General features: G+C 40.6%; 1 protein-coding gene across 2 annotated transcripts in view; it reads right to left on the bottom strand.

The window, feature by feature from the left end:
• Window positions 1–15,489: 15,489 nt before the first annotated feature.
• Window positions 15,490–23,671, bottom strand: part of ERCC4 (ERCC excision repair 4, endonuclease catalytic subunit) — a 32,561-nt gene continuing 24,379 nt past the window's right edge. For both annotated transcript variants that reach the window (XM_055254352.2, XM_055254353.2), the window contains exons 10-11: window positions 22,990–23,102; window positions 15,490–20,228 (exon numbers count right to left, since the gene is read on the bottom strand). In XM_055254352.2, coding sequence (XP_055110327.1) covers window positions 19,495–20,228; window positions 22,990–23,102 — 847 coding nt within the window. In that variant the 3' untranslated portion in view covers window positions 15,490–19,494. The remainder of the gene's footprint in view (window positions 20,229–22,989; window positions 23,103–23,671) is intronic.

Genomic DNA, 23,671 nt, shown 5'->3' on the forward strand with positions numbered 1-23,671 from the left:
GACTTTTTTATTAGTTTTCTCTTTGCTTCTTAGTTTGTTCATGCAATCAGTGTTGTCATCAGTTTAAAATAATGAGTTATAAGACAAAGAATATACAACTAATACACAAAAAATAAAAATGAAGAAATTTAAACATACCACCAGAGAAAAACATTTTCACTAAAAGGAAGACAGGAAGGAAGGAAAGAAGGAAGGAAGAGAAGACCACCAGACAATCAGAAAACAAATAACAAAATGGCAGGATAAATCCTTAATAATAATATTTAATGTAAATGAACTAAAGTCTCCAACGAAAAGACATAGAATGGCTGAATGAATTTTTTAAAAAGACTCAAAGATCTGTTGCCTCCAAGAAACCCACTTCATCTATAAAGACACACATAGACTGAAAATAAAAAGATGGGACAAGATGTTCCTTGACAATGGAAACCCAAAAAGAGCAGGAGTAACTATACCTATATCAGACAAAATTGGTTTCAAGAGAAAAAAAATAAAAAGAGACAAAGACGGTCACTATATAATGATAAAAGGGTCAATTCAGCCAGAGGATATAACAATTTTAAATATATATGCACTCAGCAGTGGAGCACCCAGATATATAAAACAAATATTATTAGAGCTAAAGAGAGAGATAAGCCCCAGTACAATAATAACTGGAGACTTCAACAACCCACTTTCAGCATTGGACAGATCATCCCAGCAGAAAATTGACAAAGAAACATCAGACTTATCTGTACAATTGGCCAAATGGACCTGACAGATATATACAGAACATTTCATCCAAGAGCTGCAGAATATACATTCTTCTCGTCAGCACATGGATCATTCTCAAGGACAGGCCATACGTTAGGCCATAAAACAAGTCTTAAAAAATTGTAAAAAGTTGAAATTATATCAGGTGTCTGTGACCACGATGGAATAAAACTAGAAATCAATAACAAGAATTTTGGAAACTATACCAATTCATGGAAATTAAAACAATATGCTCCTGAATGACCAGTGGGTCAATGAAGAAATTAAGAAGGAAATTAAAAATTTTCTTGAGACAAATGATAATGGAAACATACCGAAACCTATGGGCTACTGTGAAAGCAGTACTAAGGGGAAAGTTTATAGCTCTAAGCACCTGCATCCAAAAAGGAGAAAAACTTCAAATAACGTAACAATGCGTCTTAAAGAACTATAAAAGTAAGAGCAAACCAAACTAAAAATTGGTGGATGAGAAGAAATAATAAAGATCAGAGCAGAAACAAATAAAATTGAAATGAAGAAAACATTGCAGAAGCTCAATGAAATGAATAGTTCGTTTTTTGAGAAGATAAACAAAATCAACACACTCTTAGCCAGACTAAGAAAAAAAGAAGAAAAAAAAGAGAGAAAAAAAGAGAGAAGACCCAAATAAATAAAATTAGAAATGAAAAAGGAGATATTATAACCAAGACTGCAGAAAATCAAAGAATCATTAGAGGCTACTATGAGCAACTCTATGCCAATAAATTGGAAAACCTAGAAGAAATGGATACATTTCTAGATACATACAACCCACCAAGATTGAACCATGAATAAATCCAAAACCTGAACAGACCAATAACAACTAACGCAATCAAAGCCATAATAAAAAGCCTCTCAGTGAAGAAAAGCCCAGGACGCAGTGGCTTCCCTGCTGAATTTTACGAAATATTTAAAGAACTATAACAATCCTACTAATCCTACTCAAACTCTTCTGAAAAATAGAGGAGGAGGGAGTACTTCCAAACTCATTCTATGAGGCCAGTATTACCCTGATACCAAAACCAGACAAAGATACATCAGAAAATGAAATCTATATGCCAAAACCCCTGATGAACATTGATGCAAAAATCCTCAACAAAATACTAACAAAATGAATTCAACAATACATTAAAAAGATCATTCATCGTGACCAAGTGGGATTTATCCCAGCCTGCAAGAATGGTTCAACATACGGAAATCAATCAATGTGATACATCTTATTAACAGGATGAAGGACAAAAACCATCCAATCATTTCAATTAATGCTGAAAAAGAATTTAATAAAATTCAACATCCCTTCATGATAAAAACCCTCAAAAAACTGGGTATAGGAGGAACATACTTCAACACAACAAAAGCCATATATGACAGACCCACAGCTAGTATCATACTGAATGGGGAAAAGCTGAAAGCCTTTCCTCTAAGATCTGGAACATGACAGGGATGCCTACTTTCACCACTGTTATTCAACATAGTACCTGGAAGTCCTAGCTAGAGCAATCAGACAAGAGAAAGAAATAAAGAGTATCCAGTCTATCATTGTTGGACATTTGGGTTGGTTTCAAGTCTTTGCTATTGTGAATAGTGCTGCTATAAACATACGTGTGCATGTGTCTTTATAGCAGCATGATTTATATTCCTTTGGGTATATACCCAGTAATGGGATGGCTGGGCCAAATGGTATTTCTAGTTCTAGATCCCTGAGGAATCGCCACACTGACTTCCATGAAACTGGAAACCATCATTCTCAGCAAACTATCGCAAGGACAAAAAACCAAACACTGCATGTTCTCACTCATAGGAGGGAATTGAACAATGAGAACACATGGACACAGGAAGGGGAACATCACACACTGGGGACTGTTGTGCTGTGGGGAGAGCGGGGAGGGACAGCATTAGGAGATATACCTAATGCTAAATGACGAGTTAATGGGTGCAGCACACCAACATGGCACATGTATACATATGTAACAAACCTGCACGTTGTGCACATGTACCATAAAACTTACAGTATAATAATAATAAAATTTAAAAAAAAAGAAATAAAGAGTATCCAAACTGGTTAGGAAGAAGTCAAATTATCCTTGTTTGCAGATGATATGACCTTATATTTGGAAAAACTTGAAGACTCTGCCCAAAAACTATTAGAACTGACGAACAAATTGAGTAAAGTTGCAGGATACAAAATCAACATACAGAAATCGGTAGCATTTCCATATGTCAGCAGTGAACAATCTGAAAAAGAAATCCAAGAAAGTAATCCCATTTATAATAGCTACAAATAAAATAAAATATCCAGGAGTTAACCAGAGAAGTGAAAGAGCTCTACAATAGAAATTGTAATATGCTTATGAAAGAAATTGAATAGCATGCCAAAAATGGAAAGATATTCCATGTTCATGAATTAGAAGAATCAATATTGTTAAAATGTCTATACTACCTAAAGCAATCTACAGATTTAATGTAATCTCTGTTGAAATACCAATGACATTCTTCACAAAAACAGAAAAAAAAACTCCTGAAATTTATATGGAACCACAAAAGACCCAGAATAGACAATGCTATCCTGAGCAAAAAGAACAAAACCGGAGGAATCACATTACTTGACTTCAAATTATACTACAGAGCTTTGGTAACCAAAACAGCATGTACTGGCATAAAAATATAGACACATAAACTAATGGAACAGAATAGAGAGCCCAGAAGGGAATTCATATATCTACAGTCAACTCATTTTCAACACAGGGGCCAAGAACATACACTGGGAAAGGACAACCTCTTCAATAAATGGTGCCGGGAAAACTGGATATCCCTGTGTAGAAGAATGAAACTAGACCCCTATCTCTCATTATATACAAAAATCAAATCAAAATGGATTAAAGATGTAAATCTAAGACCTCAAACTATGAAAATACTACAAGAAAACACTGAGGAAACTCTCCAGGACATCAGACTGGGCAAAGATTTCTTGAGTAATACCCCACAAGCACAGACAACCAAAGCAAAAATGTACAAATGGAATCACATCAAGTTAGAAAGCTTCTGCACAGCAAAGGATACAATCAACAAAATGAAGAAACAACTTACAGAATGGGAAAAAAATATTTGCAAACTACCCATCTGACAAGGGATTAATAACCAGAATATTTAAGGAGTTCAAACAACTTCACAGGAAAAAAAATCTAATAACCCAATAAAAAAATAGGCAAAATACCTGAATAGACATTTCTCAAAAGAAGACACACAAGTGGCAAACAGGCATATGAACAAGTGCTCAACAGCACTGATTATCAGAGAAATACAAATCAAAACTATGATGGAATATCACCTCACACTACTTAAAATGGCTTTTTTTTTTTCTTTTTTTTCCAGATAGAATTTCACTCTTGTTGCCCAGGCTGGAGTGCAATGGCATGATCTTGGCTCACTGCAACCTCCACCTCCTGGGTTCAAGCGATTCTCCTGCCTCAACCTCCCAAGTAGCCGGAAATACAGGTGCCTGCCACCCCTCCTGGCTAATTTTTTGTATTTTTAGTAGAGATGGGGTTTCACTATGTTGGCCAGGCTGGTCTCGAACTCCTGACCTCGTGATCCTCCTGTCTCGGCCTCCCAAAGTGCTGGGATTACAGGCATGAGCCACTGTGCCTGGCCTAAAATGGCTTTTATCCAAAAGACAGGTAACAAATGCTGGCGTGGATGTGGAGAAAAGAAAACCCTTGTACACTGATGGTGGGAATGTAGATTAGTACAACCACTGTGGAGAATACTTTGCAGGTTCCTCAAAAAACTAAAAATATAGCTACCATATAATCCAGCAATTGCCCTGCTAAGTGTATACCCAAAAGAAAGGAAATCAGTTTACCAAAGAGACATCTGCATTCCCATGTTTATTGCAGCACTATTCACAATAGCCAACGTTTGGAAGCAACCTAAGTGTCTAGCAACAGGCAAAAGGATAAAGAAAATGTGGTACTTATACACAATGGAGTACTATTCAGCCATAAAAAAGAATGAGATCCCATCATTTGCAACAACATGGATGAAACTGGAGGTCATAATGTGAAGTGAAATAAGCCAGGCACAGAAATACAAACTTCCCGTGTTCTCACTTATTTGCGGGAGTTAAACATTAAAACAATTGAACTCATGGAAATAGAGAGTAGAACGATGATTATGAGAGGATGAAGAGGGTAGTGGGGAATGGGAGTGGGACTGGGGAATTGGTACAAAAATATTGTTATATAGAATGAATGAGGGCTGGGCGCAGTGGCTCATGCCTGTAATCCCAGCACTTTGGGAGGCCGAGGCGGGCAGATCACGAGGTCAGGAGTTCGAGACCAACCTGGCCAACATAGTGAAACCCCGTCTCTATTAAAAACACAAATTTAGCCGAGTGTGGTGGTGGGAGCCTGTAATCCTGGCTACTCAGGAGGCTGAGGTAGAAGAATTGCTTGAACCCGGGAGGTGGAGGTTGCAGTGAGCTGAGATTGCACTATTGCACTCCAGCCTGGGCGACAGAGTGAGATTCTGTCTCAAAAAAATAAAATAAAATAAAATAAATAAAAATAAATAAAAAATAAATAAAAATGACAAACTAAATGAATGAGAGCAGGTCATGCATGGGTCCGTGATGTGTTTGATAAACTAATAATTATGATTATTCTGATTCTAGGCACTAGTGGCCCAATTAAAAACAAAAACACCTATCTTAAACAAACAGTAAAAGAAACAAGGTGATAAACTAGAGGAAATGCAGGAAGCTCAATCTGGACTACAGATGGAAGACTCAGTTTGAAGGGATACATCAAAGGTTTGGGGCCCCAGCAAAAAGCCACATCACAAAAGCTTCTCCAGGACAGCTCTAAGGAACACATTACAAAGATCTGCCTGGAACACGTCTTTCCTTTTATAAACCTTTTCTCCCATTTCAAAACTGCCCTCTGACACCACTCCTCGAAACCGGCGAACTGCCTGAAGATCCGAACAGCTGAGGACATGGGTTCTTTGCTTTTCAAGATGACTGAACTTTCTCATCTGTTCAACTTGGGCTATCTCTTTCCTACAAGGCATTAAATGTGAAATAAGCCCTTGCTTGGCAGTCTGCCATGGAGAAGTATACTTTTACAACTTCTGTAACCTATGCTCTTAGCACCCAGAACTCTGTAATACAGATCACAGTGCTGTGACGCTATGGTCATTTCCAGGCAATGAGTGTTATTTTCAAAAAAATATATCTAAGGAGTAATTTACTGTAATTCCATCGTTACAGATACAAAAGCTGGCTTTGCTTTTTGCACTCTTTAAGACTTGGAGAAAACTACAACTTGTAACTCCAAACTATGGGCTGGGCTTTGCTGTTCTGGCACACAGAAGATGCTTCATGAATGTTTGTGGAATAAACTGACATTGTTTTCCAAACAATAATTTTTAAGACCCCGAATGTCAAGAGAAAATACTTGTTGAATGAAACATTCTTCTGATAGATCATATTTACATAGCAGAAAATGACCCACAAAGTATGAATGTATATTTATGGAGGTATGTCAAAGGAATTGTTAAAATTTGGGACTGTCTTTGGAAGTTAAGGACACGGACAGACATATGTGAGATCAGCCACTGTGGCAAGGACACACCTTCAAAATAGGTAAAGAATCCAGAGGGTCAAAAATACACACACACACACACACACACACACTACACATACAGATTTAGTGACAGTGATTGAGAGGTTAGGAGATTCAGAAAAAGACTGCCTATATTAATGACCATCTTGTTTGTTTGGAGACTGAGTCTCGCTCTGTTGCCCAGGCTGGAGTGCAGTGGCGTGATCTCAGCTCACTGCAACCTCCGCCTCCCGGGTTCAAGCAATTCTTGTGCCTTAGCCTCCAGAGTAGCTGGGATTACAGGTGGCTGCCACCATGCCCAGCTAATTTTTGCATTTTTAGTAGAGACCAGGTTTCACCATGTTGGCCAGGCTGGTCTCAAACTCCTGACCTCAACTGATCCGCCTGCCTCAGCCTCCCAGAGTGCTGGGATTACAGGTGTGAGCCACGGGGCCCAGCTGACCCTCCTGTTAAGATGGCAAATTCTCCAAATCACTTGTGTATGTTGAATTTGTTTGCCAAAAGATGGCAGCAGGAAAATGCTGGCCTCACCAGAGACTGAAGGGAAAATGAAAGAAATAATTAATTCCTTTTGGATGAAGTCAGCAGTCAAAATGAAAGACCTTTCCCATAAGGTTAGCAGTCAGAAGTAGATATTCCAGAATATCTAGAGCAAGAGGAAGGAAAAGCCTCCTTTCCCATCATTAAGGACATTTATCTGAAATAGAGAGAGATCATGTACTTTTCAGAAGATCATAAGCAAGTCCATGCACGGATACCTGTTCATATTTTCCCAGTTGAAGTTATTTACATTAAAAAAAAATTCTAGGCCACTCCACCCTCATGGCTGCCTGGTCTTTGATGAACCTGGCTTGCTCAAAGACTTTGTTCTTCCTTTTGTGCCATCTAAGCACACACGTGTTCATTTCTCCCTAAATTAATTTGCTCCCTGGTGTGCTGGTTTCCAAGCGTTAAGTCATTTCGCGTGTGCGTGTTTTGTGGCCGCAGCCCAACGGCACAGCTCTTGCATGCTGTCATGCTGTTGGCTTGACTCAGCTTGCATTTGCTGAAACCTGAAGGCAAAAACAGCCTTCTCCTGTCCTGTGGCCGCCTGGGGTGGGGTACCTTGAAGGTGCTTCTTTTTCCTTTGCTACTAGGTTGGTGTAAAAGTAATTGCGGGCTGGGCACGGTGGCTCATGCCTGTAATCCCAGTGCTTTGAGAGGCTGAAGTGGGTGGATCACCTGAGGTCAGGAGTTCGAGACCAGACTGACCAACATGGCAAAACCCCGTCTCTACTAGAAATACAAAATTAGTCAGGTGTGGTGGTACATGCCTGTAATCCCAGCTACTCACGAGGCTGAGGCAGGGGAATCACTTGAACCTGGAAGACGGAGGTTGCAGTGAGCCAAGGTCATGCCATTGCACTCCAGTCTGGGCAGGCAACAAGAGGGAAACTCTATCTCAAAAAAAAAAAAAAAAAAAAAGAGTAACTGAGGTTTTTGCCATTGAAAATAATGGCAATAACGGCAATTACTTTTAAAAACATGTTTTATTTATTTTTTTATTTTCATTTTTTTTGAGACAAGTCTTGCTCTGTTACCCAGGCTGGAGTGCAGTGGTGTGATCTCGGATCACTGCAACCTCCTCCTCCCGGGTTCAAGTGATTTTCCTGCCTCAGCCTCCCAGGTAGCTGGGATTACAGGCACTGGCCACCATGACCGGCTACTTTTTGTATTTTCAGTAGAGATGGGTTTCACCGTGTTGGCCAGGCTGGTCTCAAACTCCTGACCTCAAGTGATCCACCCGCCTCGCCTCCCGAAGTGCTGGGATTACAGACATGAGCCACCGCTCCTGGTATAATAACCACAATTACTTTTGCACCAACCTAATACCCAACAGCTCCCCCGCCCTCCTCCAGATTTGTGACAACCTGGGTTTCACCTATCCCGACTGCCTTCATTCCCTTTTACCTAGTGAAATACGGAGTTGAGTAAAAATTAATTTTACCTACTAACACACACTCTGGGAGTTTGAGATCAGCATTGGATGCTGTGACCTCATGATCCCTTCAGGCAGGTACTCTGTGTGTGTTTGCACCCAAATACAAGCAATAGATTGGTATGGATGGGGAAGGGAGGAGGTAATGCTGAGCTTCATGATAAATCATCATAATAATTAACCACCACACAGGATGACCAGCGCTGTCTTCATTGTTGCCTTGAAGGCTACCTGCGCTGATACTGCTCAGCTCCTGATGTTGTAGGTCACTCCCTTGAAATTCCCTCCTGTTTTCATTCTGGCTGCTGGATGACTCAGTTTCTTCTTCTAATTTTCTGTGTCTATCTTCCCATCTCCTAAGTGTAGGCATTTTTAGTGTTCTGTTAGTCGTTTCAGGTTTCTTTACCTTAACCGCTTATTTATTCAATCAGTGTCTTCAGTTCTCATTTCAATGCAGGTGCTTACTACATCTTTTTTTTTTCCTGCTAAACTATGTTTCTTCTAAAAAATATTTGAAGTATAATTTATATACAGTACACTGCACATATTAAGAGTGTATGCTTTTATGATTTTGACATCTATGCATTGCAAAACCATCACCGCTAAAATTACAAACATTTCTATCAATTCCAAATGAGTTTTTTTGTGAGCACAGCCAGTTTTTATCCTTACTCTGGAAGCTCTATTGATTTTGAAGGGATGTGACCTCACGCAGAAGCCCAGGGCTTAACATGGGCTCACTGATAGTATTCAAGAAATCAGCAGAACTCTACTCAAAAATCCACCTCTTTCTCAGGGGGAAAATTTCCAGCAAGACTTGGGATTTCAAGTCTGACTCATGCTCTGTCCTGGGGCGCAGACTCTGATAAGAGGAAGTCAATCTGTCCTCTATTTGTTTATAATGAGTCATGCTCGAAGTCAGGCATCTACTTTTTGTCTCTTCTCTGTCATGGTTAGGCAAGAATCGGAGGCAGATACACCCCAATTCGGAGTGTAGTCGTCCTTAAAGTGTCTGGGGACTCCAGTGTAGTTCAGGACATGGGACTTAATGGGGACCCCAACCAATGGAGTCCGGGAGCACCAAGTCTTGGAGTTGAGGTCTACCTTCCTCCCACATCTCAAGGGCAGATCTTAGTGAGTTACAGATTTATTTGCAAGAGGAATGGGAAAAGTCAGCTGAGTTTTCAGTACGTCCTTGGGTCCTGTCCACTCTACCCACTACCCCCATCTACTAGTGACAGTGGGCGGCATGAGTCACAACTCTCAGCCCAAGCCCACACTGGAGCAATTAACCACATAATTGCTTCAGTGACGAACCTTCCCCCAGCTGCAAGCCACCCCCGGGGCAGCGCTCTAGGCTGTGAGCCAACAGCCTTCAGTTGAATGAATTGTGAAGGCCTGGGTTTAAAAAGCCGAAGTTGCAATTCTTTTAGCCAATGCCTTCTTGGCCCCAGTTTAAAATTCCTATACATGAGTTCTGATGGGAGCATGGAGGATGTTTCAACTAGAATTAATGTCACGATCAAGTCAACATAAAGTAGATTTATCTGCCGTTTCAATGCATTGAAGCAAAGTGCTCTGTTTTGAGAACAAATTACCGTAGCAACTCAGCCGCCCCAGTTACAGTAAGCTCAGTACGACCAAAATAAAAATCCTTACCAAGTTGTAGGATTGGCGAGTGAGAGTTGCTGAACATCGACTTTCAGTTTCCAGATGACATTAGCCAGCATATATTTTGGTTTAAAAAAATCGCTGAAAGGGAGGCTTTAAATAATAACAAAATTACAAAGCCAGGTTACAAACAGAGAGGGGTTCTAGGCTGTTCCACCGCGAGCTTAAACACAAGCAAACTTCAACGCCAAACAGCAGCGTTTTTTTGTTAAAACAGAAGGCTGCCGAAAAGGCTCATTACTACTTATTGTGGCGTGCCGGTTCCATTTCGCATGGGGGGAGCATGATCAGGTAAATGCTGGTCTTTAAGAAGAGGCAATTCAATACAAAAACAGGTTTTCTGTAGGTGTGAAAGGAAGAAAAGCAAAACCACGTTTGTTTTTTTCCCTCCACCCCCATCCCCCACAATACTAAATTTTGGTTCTACCCAATTCTCTGTTCTCTCTCTAGTATCCTCCTTCTCCCACTTTGCTCTGCTCCCTCATCCTGATCACCAACAAGCAAAATCGCCCCTCTGTTCAGCCTGCCCATCCTCGTTCTTCACCTTCACCATCCCCCATGGCTTCCTCAGATCCCCAGGCAGGTGTGTACCCCTAGGTCTCCTGGACGCACCACACAGGACGACCAGCGCTGTCTTCATTGTTGCCGTGAAGGCTACCAGTGCTCATACTGCCCAACTCCTGATGTTGTGGGTCACTCCCTTGAAATTCCCTCCTGTTTTCATTCTGGTTGCTGGATGACTCAGTTTCTTCTTCTAATATTCTGTCTCTAGCTTGCCACCTCCTAAGTGTAGGCATTTTTAGCGTTCTGTTAGTCGTTTCAGGTTTCATTACCTTAACCACTTATTTATTCAGCCAAAGTTTTCAGTTCTCACTTCAATGCAGATGCCTACTACATCTTCTTTTCCCCCCTTTTTTGAGACAGTCTCTCTCTCTCTCACTCAGGCTGGAGTGCAGTGGTGCAATCTCGGCTCACTGCAACCTCAGCCTCCCAGGCTCAAGAGATTCTCACACCTCATCCTCCCGAGTAGCTGGGACTACAGGTGTGGCTAATTTTTGTATTTTTGGTAGAGATGGGGGTTTCACTATGTTGACCAGACTGTTCTTGAACTCCTGGCCTCAAGTGATCTGCCCACCTCGGCCTCCCAAAGTGCTGGGATTACAGGCGTGAGCCACCATGCCCAACCCCTACTACATCTTGTATTGAGACTGTCCCCTGACTCTGCTATCTCAAAATCAACCTGATCAAAACTGTACTTCTCCTTTTCCATCAAAACTGTACTTCTTTTCTAAATCAAGTCCTTCTCCAGACTTTAACTTTTCTCTTCAATAGTGTCATCATCTCCTGAGCCCAGGCTTAAAAAGTAGGCATTATTTAGACTCTTCCCAGGCATACATTTCATTTGCCACCTTCCAAAGATTGTCCTTCCTTTCATTTCCAAAGCTGTCATCCTTCTGGCCTTCGTTACCTGTTGCTTAGATTGTTACAACAGCTTCTGAGGTGGTCTTTTCACCTCCAATCCTTCTAGACAGCAAGGTCTGGCAGAAAGATGACAAGTTTTGGAGTCTGAATCTACAATGTCCTTCCACTGTGGCTTTAATTGCTTAACGTCTCAGTGTGTCTGTCTGTAAAGGTAGCATACATAACCCACATGACACACGGTAAATTAATACTAGTTCCTTTCCATTTCAAAATCTCTACTGCCAGACCAAAATTTTAAAAGGCTTCTGGTTCATTTTTTCCTTAATCGAACATTCACTTTTCTACTGAAATATGAACAAACTCCTCATCCTAGCCCTTAAGAGACTCCTAGAATATGGCCCTCGTATTGCTCCTACTTAGCGTTCACAACTCCCTCTTTAAACATCATTATTCTATTTCCCATCTGTTTCTTCACTAACGTGGTAGACCGAGGCTGAGGTGCAGAGCCCTGCATCTGTCTGCTGAAATCCTAGCTGTTTTTTAAGACCTATCTCGAATTCTACCTCCTCTCTGAGGCTATTCCTGTTCCCTGCCGGGATATGACTGCTTCCTCTGACCTCAGGAACACTTATATATCTCTTGTGGAATTTTTATTCTTCCACCTGCTCATTTTCTGCCTCTGACTTCTCTTCACTGCAAGACTGAATGTCCCTTGATGGCGTGGACTGTTTGTTACAGCATCAAACCCAGAGAGAGCCCTCTGCCGTATGCAGTAATGCCTGACGCTGAAAATAAACCTGCCCGGTCACGCTTCTCTTGGTCTACTAAACATCTTCTCTCCTAAGCTTCTGTTGGGTGTCACCCTTCCCAGAAATAAAGTTGCACAGGCAGGCAAATCTTTTACTCAGTTAAGAGCACTCTTTAATTGACACCAAGTTCTGGAACTCATAATTATAGGAAAGGGTCCCTAAATATTTTTTTTTTTTTTTTTTTGAGACGGAGTCTTGCTCTGTCGCCCAGGCTGGAGTGCAGTGGTGCAATCTCGGCTCACTGCAAGCTCCGCCTCCCGGGTTCACGCCATTCTCCTGCCTCAGCCTCTCCGAGTAGCTGAGACTACAGGCGCCCGCCGCCACCAAGCCCGGCTAATTTTTTGTGTTTTTAGTAGAGACGGGGTTTCACAGTGGTCTCGATCTCCTGACCTCGTGATCTGCTCGCCTCGGCCTCCCAAAGTGCTGGGATTACAAGCGTGAGCCACCGCGCCCAGCCGGAAAGGGTCCTTAAATATTATCATCTCAAATATGCCATGCTACCATTTCATTAGACCTGGTTTATTTACTATTTTCATGAAACGAGGAAACTCTTTTATTTAAAATCTTGAGTTGCTTTTGTTTACCTTTCAGGCCTCAGAGAGCTGTGTTCTTCTCACGTAGAAATATCTTAGTCACACAAATAGATCCTTGGGAGTATAAAAAATTCCTTTTCTTTCTCATTCAGGAATCAGCCTCTTTAACACTGATAGTCAACGGCTACACAGAAAAGGAACTCAGGCTAAATATTCAGCTGAGCTTTTGTAAACGGAATGAGGATGAGTCCATTGAAAAATGTCAGCATCTTAAAATTTGTAGTTCTCTTTTTTTTTTTTGAGTCGGAGTTTTGCTCTCGTTGTCCAGGCTGGAGTGCAATGGTGCCATCTTGGCTCACCACAACCTCTGTCTCCCGGGTTCAAGCAATTCTCCTGCCTCAGCCTCCCAAGTAGCTGGTATTACAGGCATGCGCCACCACGCCCGGCTAATTTTTGTAATTTTTTTTTAGTAGAGACGGGGTTTCTCCATGTTGGTCAGGCTGGTCTCGAACTCCCGACCTCAGGTGATCTGCCCACCTCGGCCTCCCAAAGTGCTGGGATTACAGGTGTGAGCCACCACACCTGGCCAAAATCTGTAGTTCTTAAAATTAATATCTACTCAATTTATAGTTTTCAATGTTAATGTATTACTACGTTATACTCACATATTTAAGAAATATATATATTTCTTAATTTTTTATGTATACATGTGTGTATATATTACCCTCTTCTATTTTATAACTTTAGGATGCATGAGGCTGGAAACAGAGTTTTATCATTTTATGGGAGCTTCAGGAGCTCATGCTGGCAATACCATTACAAAGGACAATTTTCAAAAAGTTAAAACCACAGGCTGGGCGCAGTGGCTCACGCCTGTAATCCCAGCACTTTGGGAAGCCAAGGCGAGCAGATCACCTGAGGTCAGGAGTCCGAGAACAGCCTGGCCAACATGGTGAAACCCGGTCTCTACTAAAAATACAAAAATTAGCCAGGCGTGGTGGTGCACGCCTGTAATCCCCACTACTTGGGAGTCTCAGGTAGGAGAATCGCTTGAACCTGGGAGGCAGAGGTTGCGGTGAGCCGATATTGTGCCATTGCACTCCAGCCTGGGTGGCAGAACGAGACAACATCTCACAAAAAAAAAAAAAGTTAAAACCATGCCTCTCATACAAAGAGAACAAAACAGAAGTCAAAGATTTTATTTGACTCAATGAATGAGGAAATCATTAAGACTGGTTCAGAAGAAAGTCAAGGACCTGGAGATTTGGAGTTTGTTGGTCAAAGGAGTGCAGAAATACATTTGTGAAAAAGTGCAAAACTGGTTAATGCTACAATAGGCAATGACCTTTGCAATGTAACTGGACAAGAATCATTTGCATGGCCATTAGTTTTATTTAAATTAACCTCTATTCTTATGAAGTTGCAAAACAGCCTTCCTAATCAGTGACCAAGAGGCATATGGCCCTAGAAAATCAGAGGCAGCCTAGGCAACTGCTAAATATCTAGCTCTACACAGAGAGGAGACTCAGTATTATTGCAGCTAAGTTTTACATACTTGCTTTTGACACTTCAAGAGAGATACAAAAACATACCAATTTGCAGGCCGTGCATGGTGGCTGACGCCTGTAATCCCAGCAATTTGGGAGGCCGAGGCGGGCGGATCACGAGATCAGGAGATCAAGACCATCCTGGCCAATATGGTGAAACTCCATCTCTACTAAAAACACAAAAAATTAGCTGGGCGTGGTGGCATGCACCTGTAATCCCAGCTACTTGGGAGGCTGCGGCAGGAGAATCTCTTGAACCTGGGAGCCGGAGGTTGCAGTAAGCAGAGATCGCACCACTGTACTCCAGCCTGGGCGACAGAGTGAGACTCCATCTCAAAAAACAAAACAAAAGACCAATTTGCATTTTCTATGACATATTTGTAATCAGAGACATAAAAGTGTACAGAAATGTTTCCCACTCCCCCCCATAGCCCCCACTGTGTCATTATGGGCTGTACATTAACGTTTCAAATCATGGTTCCACCATTTACTACTGGGTGACCTTAAGCAAATTACTTAGCATCTCTGTGTCTCAGTTTCATCATTGTAAAACAAGATTAAATAATAGTACCTTCATGGCTTTGTTATGAGGATTAAATGAGATAATGCATAAGTGATTTTAAAAAAATGTGAGTTACAGTGCTGCTACTAAGAAGGGGTTAGTCTGCCAAAGTTTTATTCAGGCAGTAAAACACGTTGAGAAATAACCTGTCTCACACCTTGTTAAAAAGGGATACAGATCTACATTTTGAAGAAGCAAATGTACTTAAATCATTGAAATGAGCCAATCAGTAACCAATAATTAAACTTGTTTGAAACATTACAATAAATTCCAGAGGTGTTGAAAGGATAATTCATTTCTTCCAACCCTGACATTAAAGGAACAAAAATGTACGAGGCAGGAGTGGCAAGGAATTCACCTTTGTTGAGCTAGGATATCCCAGGCATTGTGTTTACCACACACTCATTACAAACTGACAAATGAATATTTTCAGAAGAATCGTTTTCTTGTTTTGTTTTGTTTTCCTCCTTAAGGAGACATGATACAGAATGAAAAGCAGAAAGGAAAAATAACTAATAGTTTCAAGTCTTAGAAAGTAGGTTATCAAATGAATGAAACAGCAAAAGCAGTGGTTCAAAGAGCATTTCTGCCTTAATCGTTTATTCTGCATAACAAAAACGACAAAAAATGAAACATTTTCAGGATTTTAAATTATTACTGCTGGTAATATATGCCCTTTCACTATGCATTGTTATTTTTACTTTGCCCATAAAATACTGAGGAAAATACTGAATAAATATATATTTTATTAAACACACACAAATACAACTCTGTGAAAATTCATATAAATCAGTTATGTCTCACTCCCATCCAAATTTTGGCTTATACATCTTTAAATTACAAAAACAACAGCATAGTGGTTTAGGCTACCAAAAGTCTGGTCGATAAGGATGATTAAGTGCTGAAGTTCAGAACTGAACCAGAAATAGCTATAAACCAAAATAGAAAACAAAATAATAAAGAAAAGTGATAATTCACATCAAAGCCTGGCTTAATTTTAATATACTCCATCCTGAAAAAAGAACTTTCCTAAAATGTTGGTTTTTAAGAGGACATTTCTAGGTTAAATTGAACACAAAAGAGAATTTCCCCAAATGAGTTTTCTGAGCCAAAGGAAAATCAAATTATGCTTGCAAAACAAAAGGAAAGACCCGTAATGCCTCTCTCCCCCTGCCCCACTTCTTCAGATTTGCTGTAGTGTAGGTTTTCCTACTGAAGGCCATTTATTAATTCTATATTGTGGAGTTTCAACGTGACCAAATCTAGACTTAACCCTTCACATCCGAGTGGGCTGATGAATGAGACTATTTTCAGTCCCTCATGAGCTGGGAAACTGTATCCAGGATGTACTCAAACACATGTAGACATATTGTCTACTGAGCTTCAGGCTGAATTAGTAATAACTTACTGCCAAAAGGATAATATTTATGACCACTACTAAAAATGATTTCTTCTTGCACAATTTTAAGAAAGTATCAAAAGAGGCACCATGATTTAAATGAAACTTAAAATGATTTCTCATAATATCTCTTATGTTCACATTTTTATACAAAAAACCTGTAAAATAGAATAATGCTGATCTAGCTTTTAGAAAAGGTTTTAAAAGAGCCAAACATGAGTTCATAAGTACACTGGATATTTACTATCTAGACAGAAAAAAAGTAAAGTTAATAAAATTATGCTGGAAAATAAATACATTAATTTTGCAACTGCATGCATCTCTAGTTCCTTTACCAAGGATTCTTAGATTGTAAAAAATTTGTACAAAAATCTAAGTAAACACTTGATGGATGTATTGAAAACTTTCCAAAACTGGAAATACATTGAAATATATTTATGTAGTTGGAAGACAAAGTGGTAGCGAGAGGCTTTCACTTACAATGACCATTTTCGAATTCATTAGAAATTACTGTTCATAATTCAAATACATACAAGACAGTGCACCTGTCTTCAAGCGTCCAGCAGATACAAGAGCAAAGAACAGATCTGGAGAGCCATGGGGCACTGGTATTAGTGCAATTAAGACTTTTATGTTGTAGTAGACAACAAGGACTGTTGAAAATGGTAGCTTTAAGAAGACCTTATTTTTGAAAACTCAACTTGGAATGAAACCCCTTTCATAGAATATGCTATGTGAAGATGTTCCTTTTATATAATGAGACAACAATAAAAGGCAAGTGGAATTATACAAGAAGAAAAAAATAGAAACCACATACGGCAAGCAGAAGTGCCAGAATAGGGTGAAGAGACATTATAATAATCATTATCATTTGAAGTGGTAGGTCTATTTTAATATACTCTGAACTATATTCAATAAAACAATAAATACAAAATTGAATGTTAACAATAATGTTGTAATCATTCAAATTTTTGTTTTCCATTCTAGGGGGTATATTTTGAATCCTGGGAAAAAATTAGCAGCCCAAATCTTTATTCCATCTTAAGCTAATTTTTATTTCTTCTCCTTTTCCTTACTCTCCACATCATCTTACAGGGTTCTACTGTAACCAATCTGGTTTTTGATACCCCTCAATTCATTCTGGTAATACCCTCGTGTAGAGTTCAAAATCCATATATACTGTTAAGTACCAACAAATCAAGATGCCAATGTGAGAGGTTCAGTTCAGAAAGGACAGTTAAAAATAATTCTGTTGGGTGGGTGTGGTGGCTCACGCCTGTTATCCAAGCACTTTGGGAGGCCGAGGTGGGTGGATCACCTGAGGTCAGTAGTTTGAGACCAGCCTGGCCAACATGGTGAAACCCCGTCTCTACTAAAAATACAAAAATTAGCCGGGCATGGTGGTGCACGCCTATAATCCCAGCTACTTGCGAGGCTGAGGTGGGAGAACTGCTTGAACCCAGGAGGTGGAGGTTGCAGTGAGCCGAGATCACGACCCTGTACTCCAGCCTGGGCAATAGAGGGAGACTCTGTCTCAAAAAAAAGTAATAATAATGATAATTTTGTTAAAGTTGAAGACAATTTTGTATTACATGATCCACTGTCTATTAGTTCAATAGTGCAGCAAACAAAAAAACAGCTGATGTTGATGAAACATTAAAATATGTGATATGGCTAGCAGAACTGATGTCTGTATCAGCTCCTGAGGTAGAAAATTTACTACTCATTACTCAACATGTGAATAAAAGCCAAGTTAATGTTTAAATATAAAAGTTTAAAAACTGCACAAAGATGCTCTCAATATCCTATTTGTACACTTACATAAAAAGCCAACTTAATCAGGAGGTTTAGAATGAGATTTTTTTCTTTATGGATTTTTAAATGTATATATTTCTTCTGAATTTTTATATATTCCATACATTGATCTTTCATTTACCTACAATCCTTTTTATCTCAAGGCAGGAAAACCAAATCTTAAAAGCTTAGCGGGCCACTTACTGGCTTGTATTGGAGTCCTCACACAAAGAAGAAAGTAGACCCTGGCACAGGATTGTGAGAAATGAGGAGTCACAGGAAGGTGAGCTTAGGCTGTATTTCTTTTTCTTTTTTTTTTTTTTCAATAGAGACGAAGTCTCGCTCTGTCGCCCAGGCAGGGGTGCAGTGGCGCGATCTCGGCTCACTGCCAATCAGGTTGTATTTCTAGAGGATATGATGCTGGTGCCTTAGGATATAAGAGCTGGGAAACGAGGAAGTCTGAAAAAACTCTAACTAGCCAGCTGGACTTAGGGATCTCTGATATTAGGAGACTGAGTATGTGCAAAAATTGAGAATTCTAAGAGCTCCTTCACCATTAACTTTTGCAAATAGGTAATTCATTTTGCTTTAAAAATACTAATTTGGAACAATGAAATTATAGTATATGCTACATATGTTCGGGTCATTAGAAGACTAGTCAACCAGTTTTAGAGGAGACTGTCTTGAATTAGTAGTCGGAAGGCCCCATGAAATTTCCTTAGAGCAGACAGGCAGAAGAAGAATGGAGCTGAAGAAAATGTGGTAGAAGGAACTGGTCAGGAATGGCAAAGAGATGTTTCTTCTCAGTGTTCCAGAAGGCTCCTTTGTAGACAAAGGGTCAGAACATGATTTCCTACACAAACATCAGTTCAAGTGTCCAGCAGACACAACGGCAAAGAACAGATTTGGAGAGCCACGGGGCATTGGTATTAAGTGCAATTAAGACTGTTATTTATGTTGCACTAGATAACAAGGACTGTTAAAAATGGCAGCTTTCTTGTGCCTGCTCTCTTCCCTCCCTGCACCGTCCATGCCAGGCTTAGCATGTTCCTTTCTAAATGACATATGTTAGGATCAGGTGAAGTTTCTACCTTCTGTAATCACTTGGAGGAACTTTACCTGATCCTGACAGATCTCATTTAAAAAGGAACACGCTAAGCCTGGCATAGACAGTGCAGGGAGGAAAAAGAGCAGGCATAGGCAAGTTCAGGTGATGCCTAACTGCAGAGTTCAGAGAGGAATCCTGGCTTCTGGTCCACCATACAATCATTAAGAGCATTGGAAAAGAATGAAATATCAAACCAATAATTAATAATGACCTATGATGTCTGGCAAGGAGCCACTGAAAAGTACAGGCATCGGGTAAGAAAACAGCCACCATTGCTCACTTTTTCCCTTTTCCTTTCGATATGACTTCTGCATAAGAGGTGTGAATGAAATCATATAGCTGCTTGGCATTTGCAGCATTCCCCAGAATACTCGCGAGCTTATCTTGTGACAGGCTTGTTAATTCTGCGATGTTCTTAACGTGGTGCATCAAGGAGCGGCAGTTTTTGGCATTCACCCCTGGCATTTTTAACAAGAAGTCTTGGGGACCAGGATTATACTTTTCTGACTCGGGAAGGGCTTCGGAATCTGCCGTAATGGCCAGTGCTGTCGCCGCATCAGGCTGTGGCTTATTTTGTTTCAGCTCCTCAAACAACTCCGCCGTTGCATGAGGAGAGGGGCACCAGAGAATCCGTAGTCTGGGGAAGTGAAGTGTAAGAAGAGTGAGTTTGGAACTAATGTCATTGCTGGAGATCTCCTGAAACAAGGCACCTCGGGAAGTGAGAGAGAAAGGCTTGCTAGGGTCAAATTCGATCAGAAGCACGGGACGCTTGTAGTAGCGGGACATGGAGATGCACTGGCTGTAGAGGCGGCCGTTATTTAAAGAGCCGATTAAATCACTGATACTCTTGCGCTCCACGCACATTTCTGGAGTGAGGATGTAATCTCCAACCTCTAAAGTCACGGGTTCAATGTCAATGCCCCGACGATGGATCAGAGATGGAAGCTCACTTCGAAATTCACGCATATCCACAACTATGCTTTGCTGTGTACCATTCTGTTCCTGGCCACCTATAGAGAAAAAGTAAGTAATGTCACTGGGGAAGAACTCTCAAAGAAGGAGTATAACAAAATCTAAAAATCGATGTTTCTGTTGTTAACTCTGATGGACGGTCACATAATTCTATATGGTAATATTCCATATAATTTCTATATTTTCAAAAAGATTTGTTTATAAAGTAGAGGCAATTTCCCTTGAACGAAACCGAGCTAATAGGAAAGTTAGACTCTCTCAGTAGTTCCTTACTTGCAATGATTCATAAATCCACACATATCTGCTAAGGTCTCCCCTCTGCAGTTTCCACAAAGCCCATTATTATTGCACTGATCACATTTTGTTGGTTAATGTATTCCCAACTCCTAGGACAAAGCCTGAGGGTAGATGCTTAAAACAGCAGACACAGTAGATGGTCAAAATGCTCACTGAGCAAATCTAGTAATTTAGGGACTATTGTATTTATATCAGTGAGTCCAGAGATGGGGAAAGGGAAGGAGGTGGGAAAAACATGAACATCTTAGACCACAGCTTCTCAGATTATAACATGCACACAAGCCACCTGGGATCACATTAAAAAGCAGATTCGGGCCGGGCACGGTGGCTCACGCCTGTAATCCCAGCACTTTGGGAGGCCGAGGTGGGCGGATCACCTGAGGAAAGGAGTTTGAGACCAGCCTGGCTAACATGGTGAAACCCCGTCTCTACTAAAAATACAAAAAATTAGCCAGGTGTGGTGGCGTGCACCTGTAATCCCAGCTACTCAGGAGGCTGTGGCAGGAGAATTGCTTGAACCCAGGAGGTGGAGGTTGCAGTGAGCCGAGACTGCACCAGTGCACTCCAGCCTGGGCAACAAGGGCGAAACTCCATCTCAAAAAAAAAAAAAAAAGATTCTGTATTTAGTAGGTCTGGGATCTAAGGGGTGTAAGAATCTGCATTCATAACAAAATCCCAGGTGATGCTAATGCTGCTGGTTTAAGGATCACATTTTTAAGTATCAAGGGCTGCTGTAGGCAGAATAATGGTACCCTGCAAAGATGTCCACATCCAAATCCCTGCAACCTATCAATACGGTCATGTGCTGTACAACAACGTTTTGGTCAATGACAAAGTGCGTATAAGACAGTGATCTCATAAGATCACAATACTGTATTTTTATCATACCGTTCTATGTTTAGATGTGTTTATATACACAAATACTTACCATTGTGTTCAGTTGCCTAGAGTATTCAGTACAGTAACATGCTGTGCAGTTTTGTGGACCAGGAGCCATAGGCCATACCACATAGCCTAGCTGTGCAGCAGGCTAGACCGTCTAGCTTTGTGTAAACATGTTTTGTGATGTTCATGTAATGAAGAAATTGCCTAATGACACATTTCTCAGAATGTATCTCTGTGAAGCATTTTGAGATCGGGAGATTATCTGTGTTATCTAGGTAGGCTGAAGGGTTCTCAGAAGTGAAAGATGGAGGCAGGATGATCAGAGAAGAGATGATGCTATGCTACTGGCTTTGAAGATGGAGGAAGGGGCTACAAGCTAAGGAAATCAGGTGGCCTTTAGAGGCTGGAAAAGGCCAGGAAAGGGTTCTCCCTTAGAGCCTCCAGGAGGAACGCAGCCATGCCAATATCTTGATTTTAGCCTTGTGAAACCCATTTGGACTTTGAACCTGCAGAACTGTAACATAATAAAATGTGTGCTGTTTTGAGCCACTAAGTCTGGGGTAATTCGTTATAGCAGCCACAGACAACTAATATGAAGGCGTGGAGAACTGACCTCTAAGGACAGACTTCTATGAACAGCTCTCTGTGTGGTACCCGTACTGCCTTACATTCTGTCGTTCTTCATGAAATGTCAACAACCTGGTTGATTTTTCAAAGAATCTTCTTTGAACAAGACACAGAGGCTCTGAGGTAGTGTTTCCCAAACCACTTCCATCAGAAGCCCCCAAGCTGCTGGCTCCATTTCACATCCACTGAGTCGGAATTTCTATGAATTGAGGGCTATGAAACTACAGTTTTAACGAGCATCTGAGGTTATTCTAAAGTCTACTAAATTCTGACACCCACTGCTCTAACTGTACTTGCCCTCATCGAAGGTTAAACCAACTCAATCGTATTGCTTTTCTCATGCCACCTGGCTGAAATCAGCTGCTGGCACAGGAAAATAGGAATTTGGGGAATGGGAAAATGGTGACTTCTGTATCACAGTGCACTTGGAATTCAGCAGGTCTTGGTGGCATGCCACAGTTCGGACACTGCACAGCAATGTGTACCAGACACCGGGATCTGGGGAGCTACCAAGAAGAAATGAATACAGAAGGAGAGGAGGAGTGTATGCACCCCACCTATGTATACAACTAAGGGGAGAGGCAGAGGAGGGAAGGAGAAACTTCCTTTAACTACTCTGAGTTAAACTGGCTTTTTAGGTTGAGATAAGAACCTAATCACCGTTTACCAAAGTTTATTTGCAAAAGTACATTCTGAGTCTCAACCAACCAAATATAAAGGAAACGCTGGAACATAACCCACTCTAAGCTGGGGTGCCTAAAACTCAACCTCACATGATTTGCAGATGACACAGTGCCTTCACTCTGGGGAGGACACATGGTTAGTGAATGGCAGAGCTGAGATTCGAGTAGGGAAGTACACATCCTCTCCTTGGCCCAACACCCATTTTTAAGAGTTTGTTAATATAGACCAAGCCTTGGCAGAGTAACTCTGGAACTTCACAGCCCCCTTTGCAGGCAATGGAGGGGCCTGACAAAGTGCAGGACTCACCGGCTTTCCGAGTGTCATTGGAAACATCTGTAGACGCTGTGCCTCTTACTAGGTCTAGGTTTGTTTCATCTCTGCCTTCTCTTTCTTCAGGGACAACCATGCTCGCTTTTTCCCTGCGGGAGAAAACACTGTCAACGCTTTTGAAACGAATTTCAAAATTCCAGATTTTATTGTCTGTAAATTGTAGTATTGAAAATGATCCACATGATGATAGCAGTAAGAGAAAAAAACAAAAACAAAAACAAGGAATATATTAGAAGTAAATATGCCAAGGCAAATGATGGGTAAAGGAAGTAGAAAAAGTTAGTAAAAAGTACCTTGGTCGGGTACTACGTCTTGATTTTCCAGAGTAAAAAAAGCAGTTGTTTATTTTGACTTTATATTCAAATATTTAAGAAACAACATAAGCATGTCAAAAAACACCACATGTAAAAAATGCCACCAAGAGATTCCTGAGACTGTTTGTAAGGTTAAAGTGTTATTGATGTTAAAATGTAAATCATTTATATTCGAACATTTTCAGGGTAATCATAAATAGGGGTGGTTAAAAATCATTAAGAAACTGAAAAACATATATGATAGAATTTTGATTTTAAAAACTCCAGGTGGGAGGCCCCATTAAACACCCTGAGTTTTAAAGGAAAATCAAGATCAAGATTTTAAAATAGATATAAGAAATCAA

This window comes from Symphalangus syndactylus, chromosome 18 (assembly GCF_028878055.3).
Source record: "Symphalangus syndactylus isolate Jambi chromosome 18, NHGRI_mSymSyn1-v2.1_pri, whole genome shotgun sequence".
Taxonomy (NCBI): Eukaryota; Metazoa; Chordata; class Mammalia; order Primates; family Hylobatidae; genus Symphalangus; species Symphalangus syndactylus.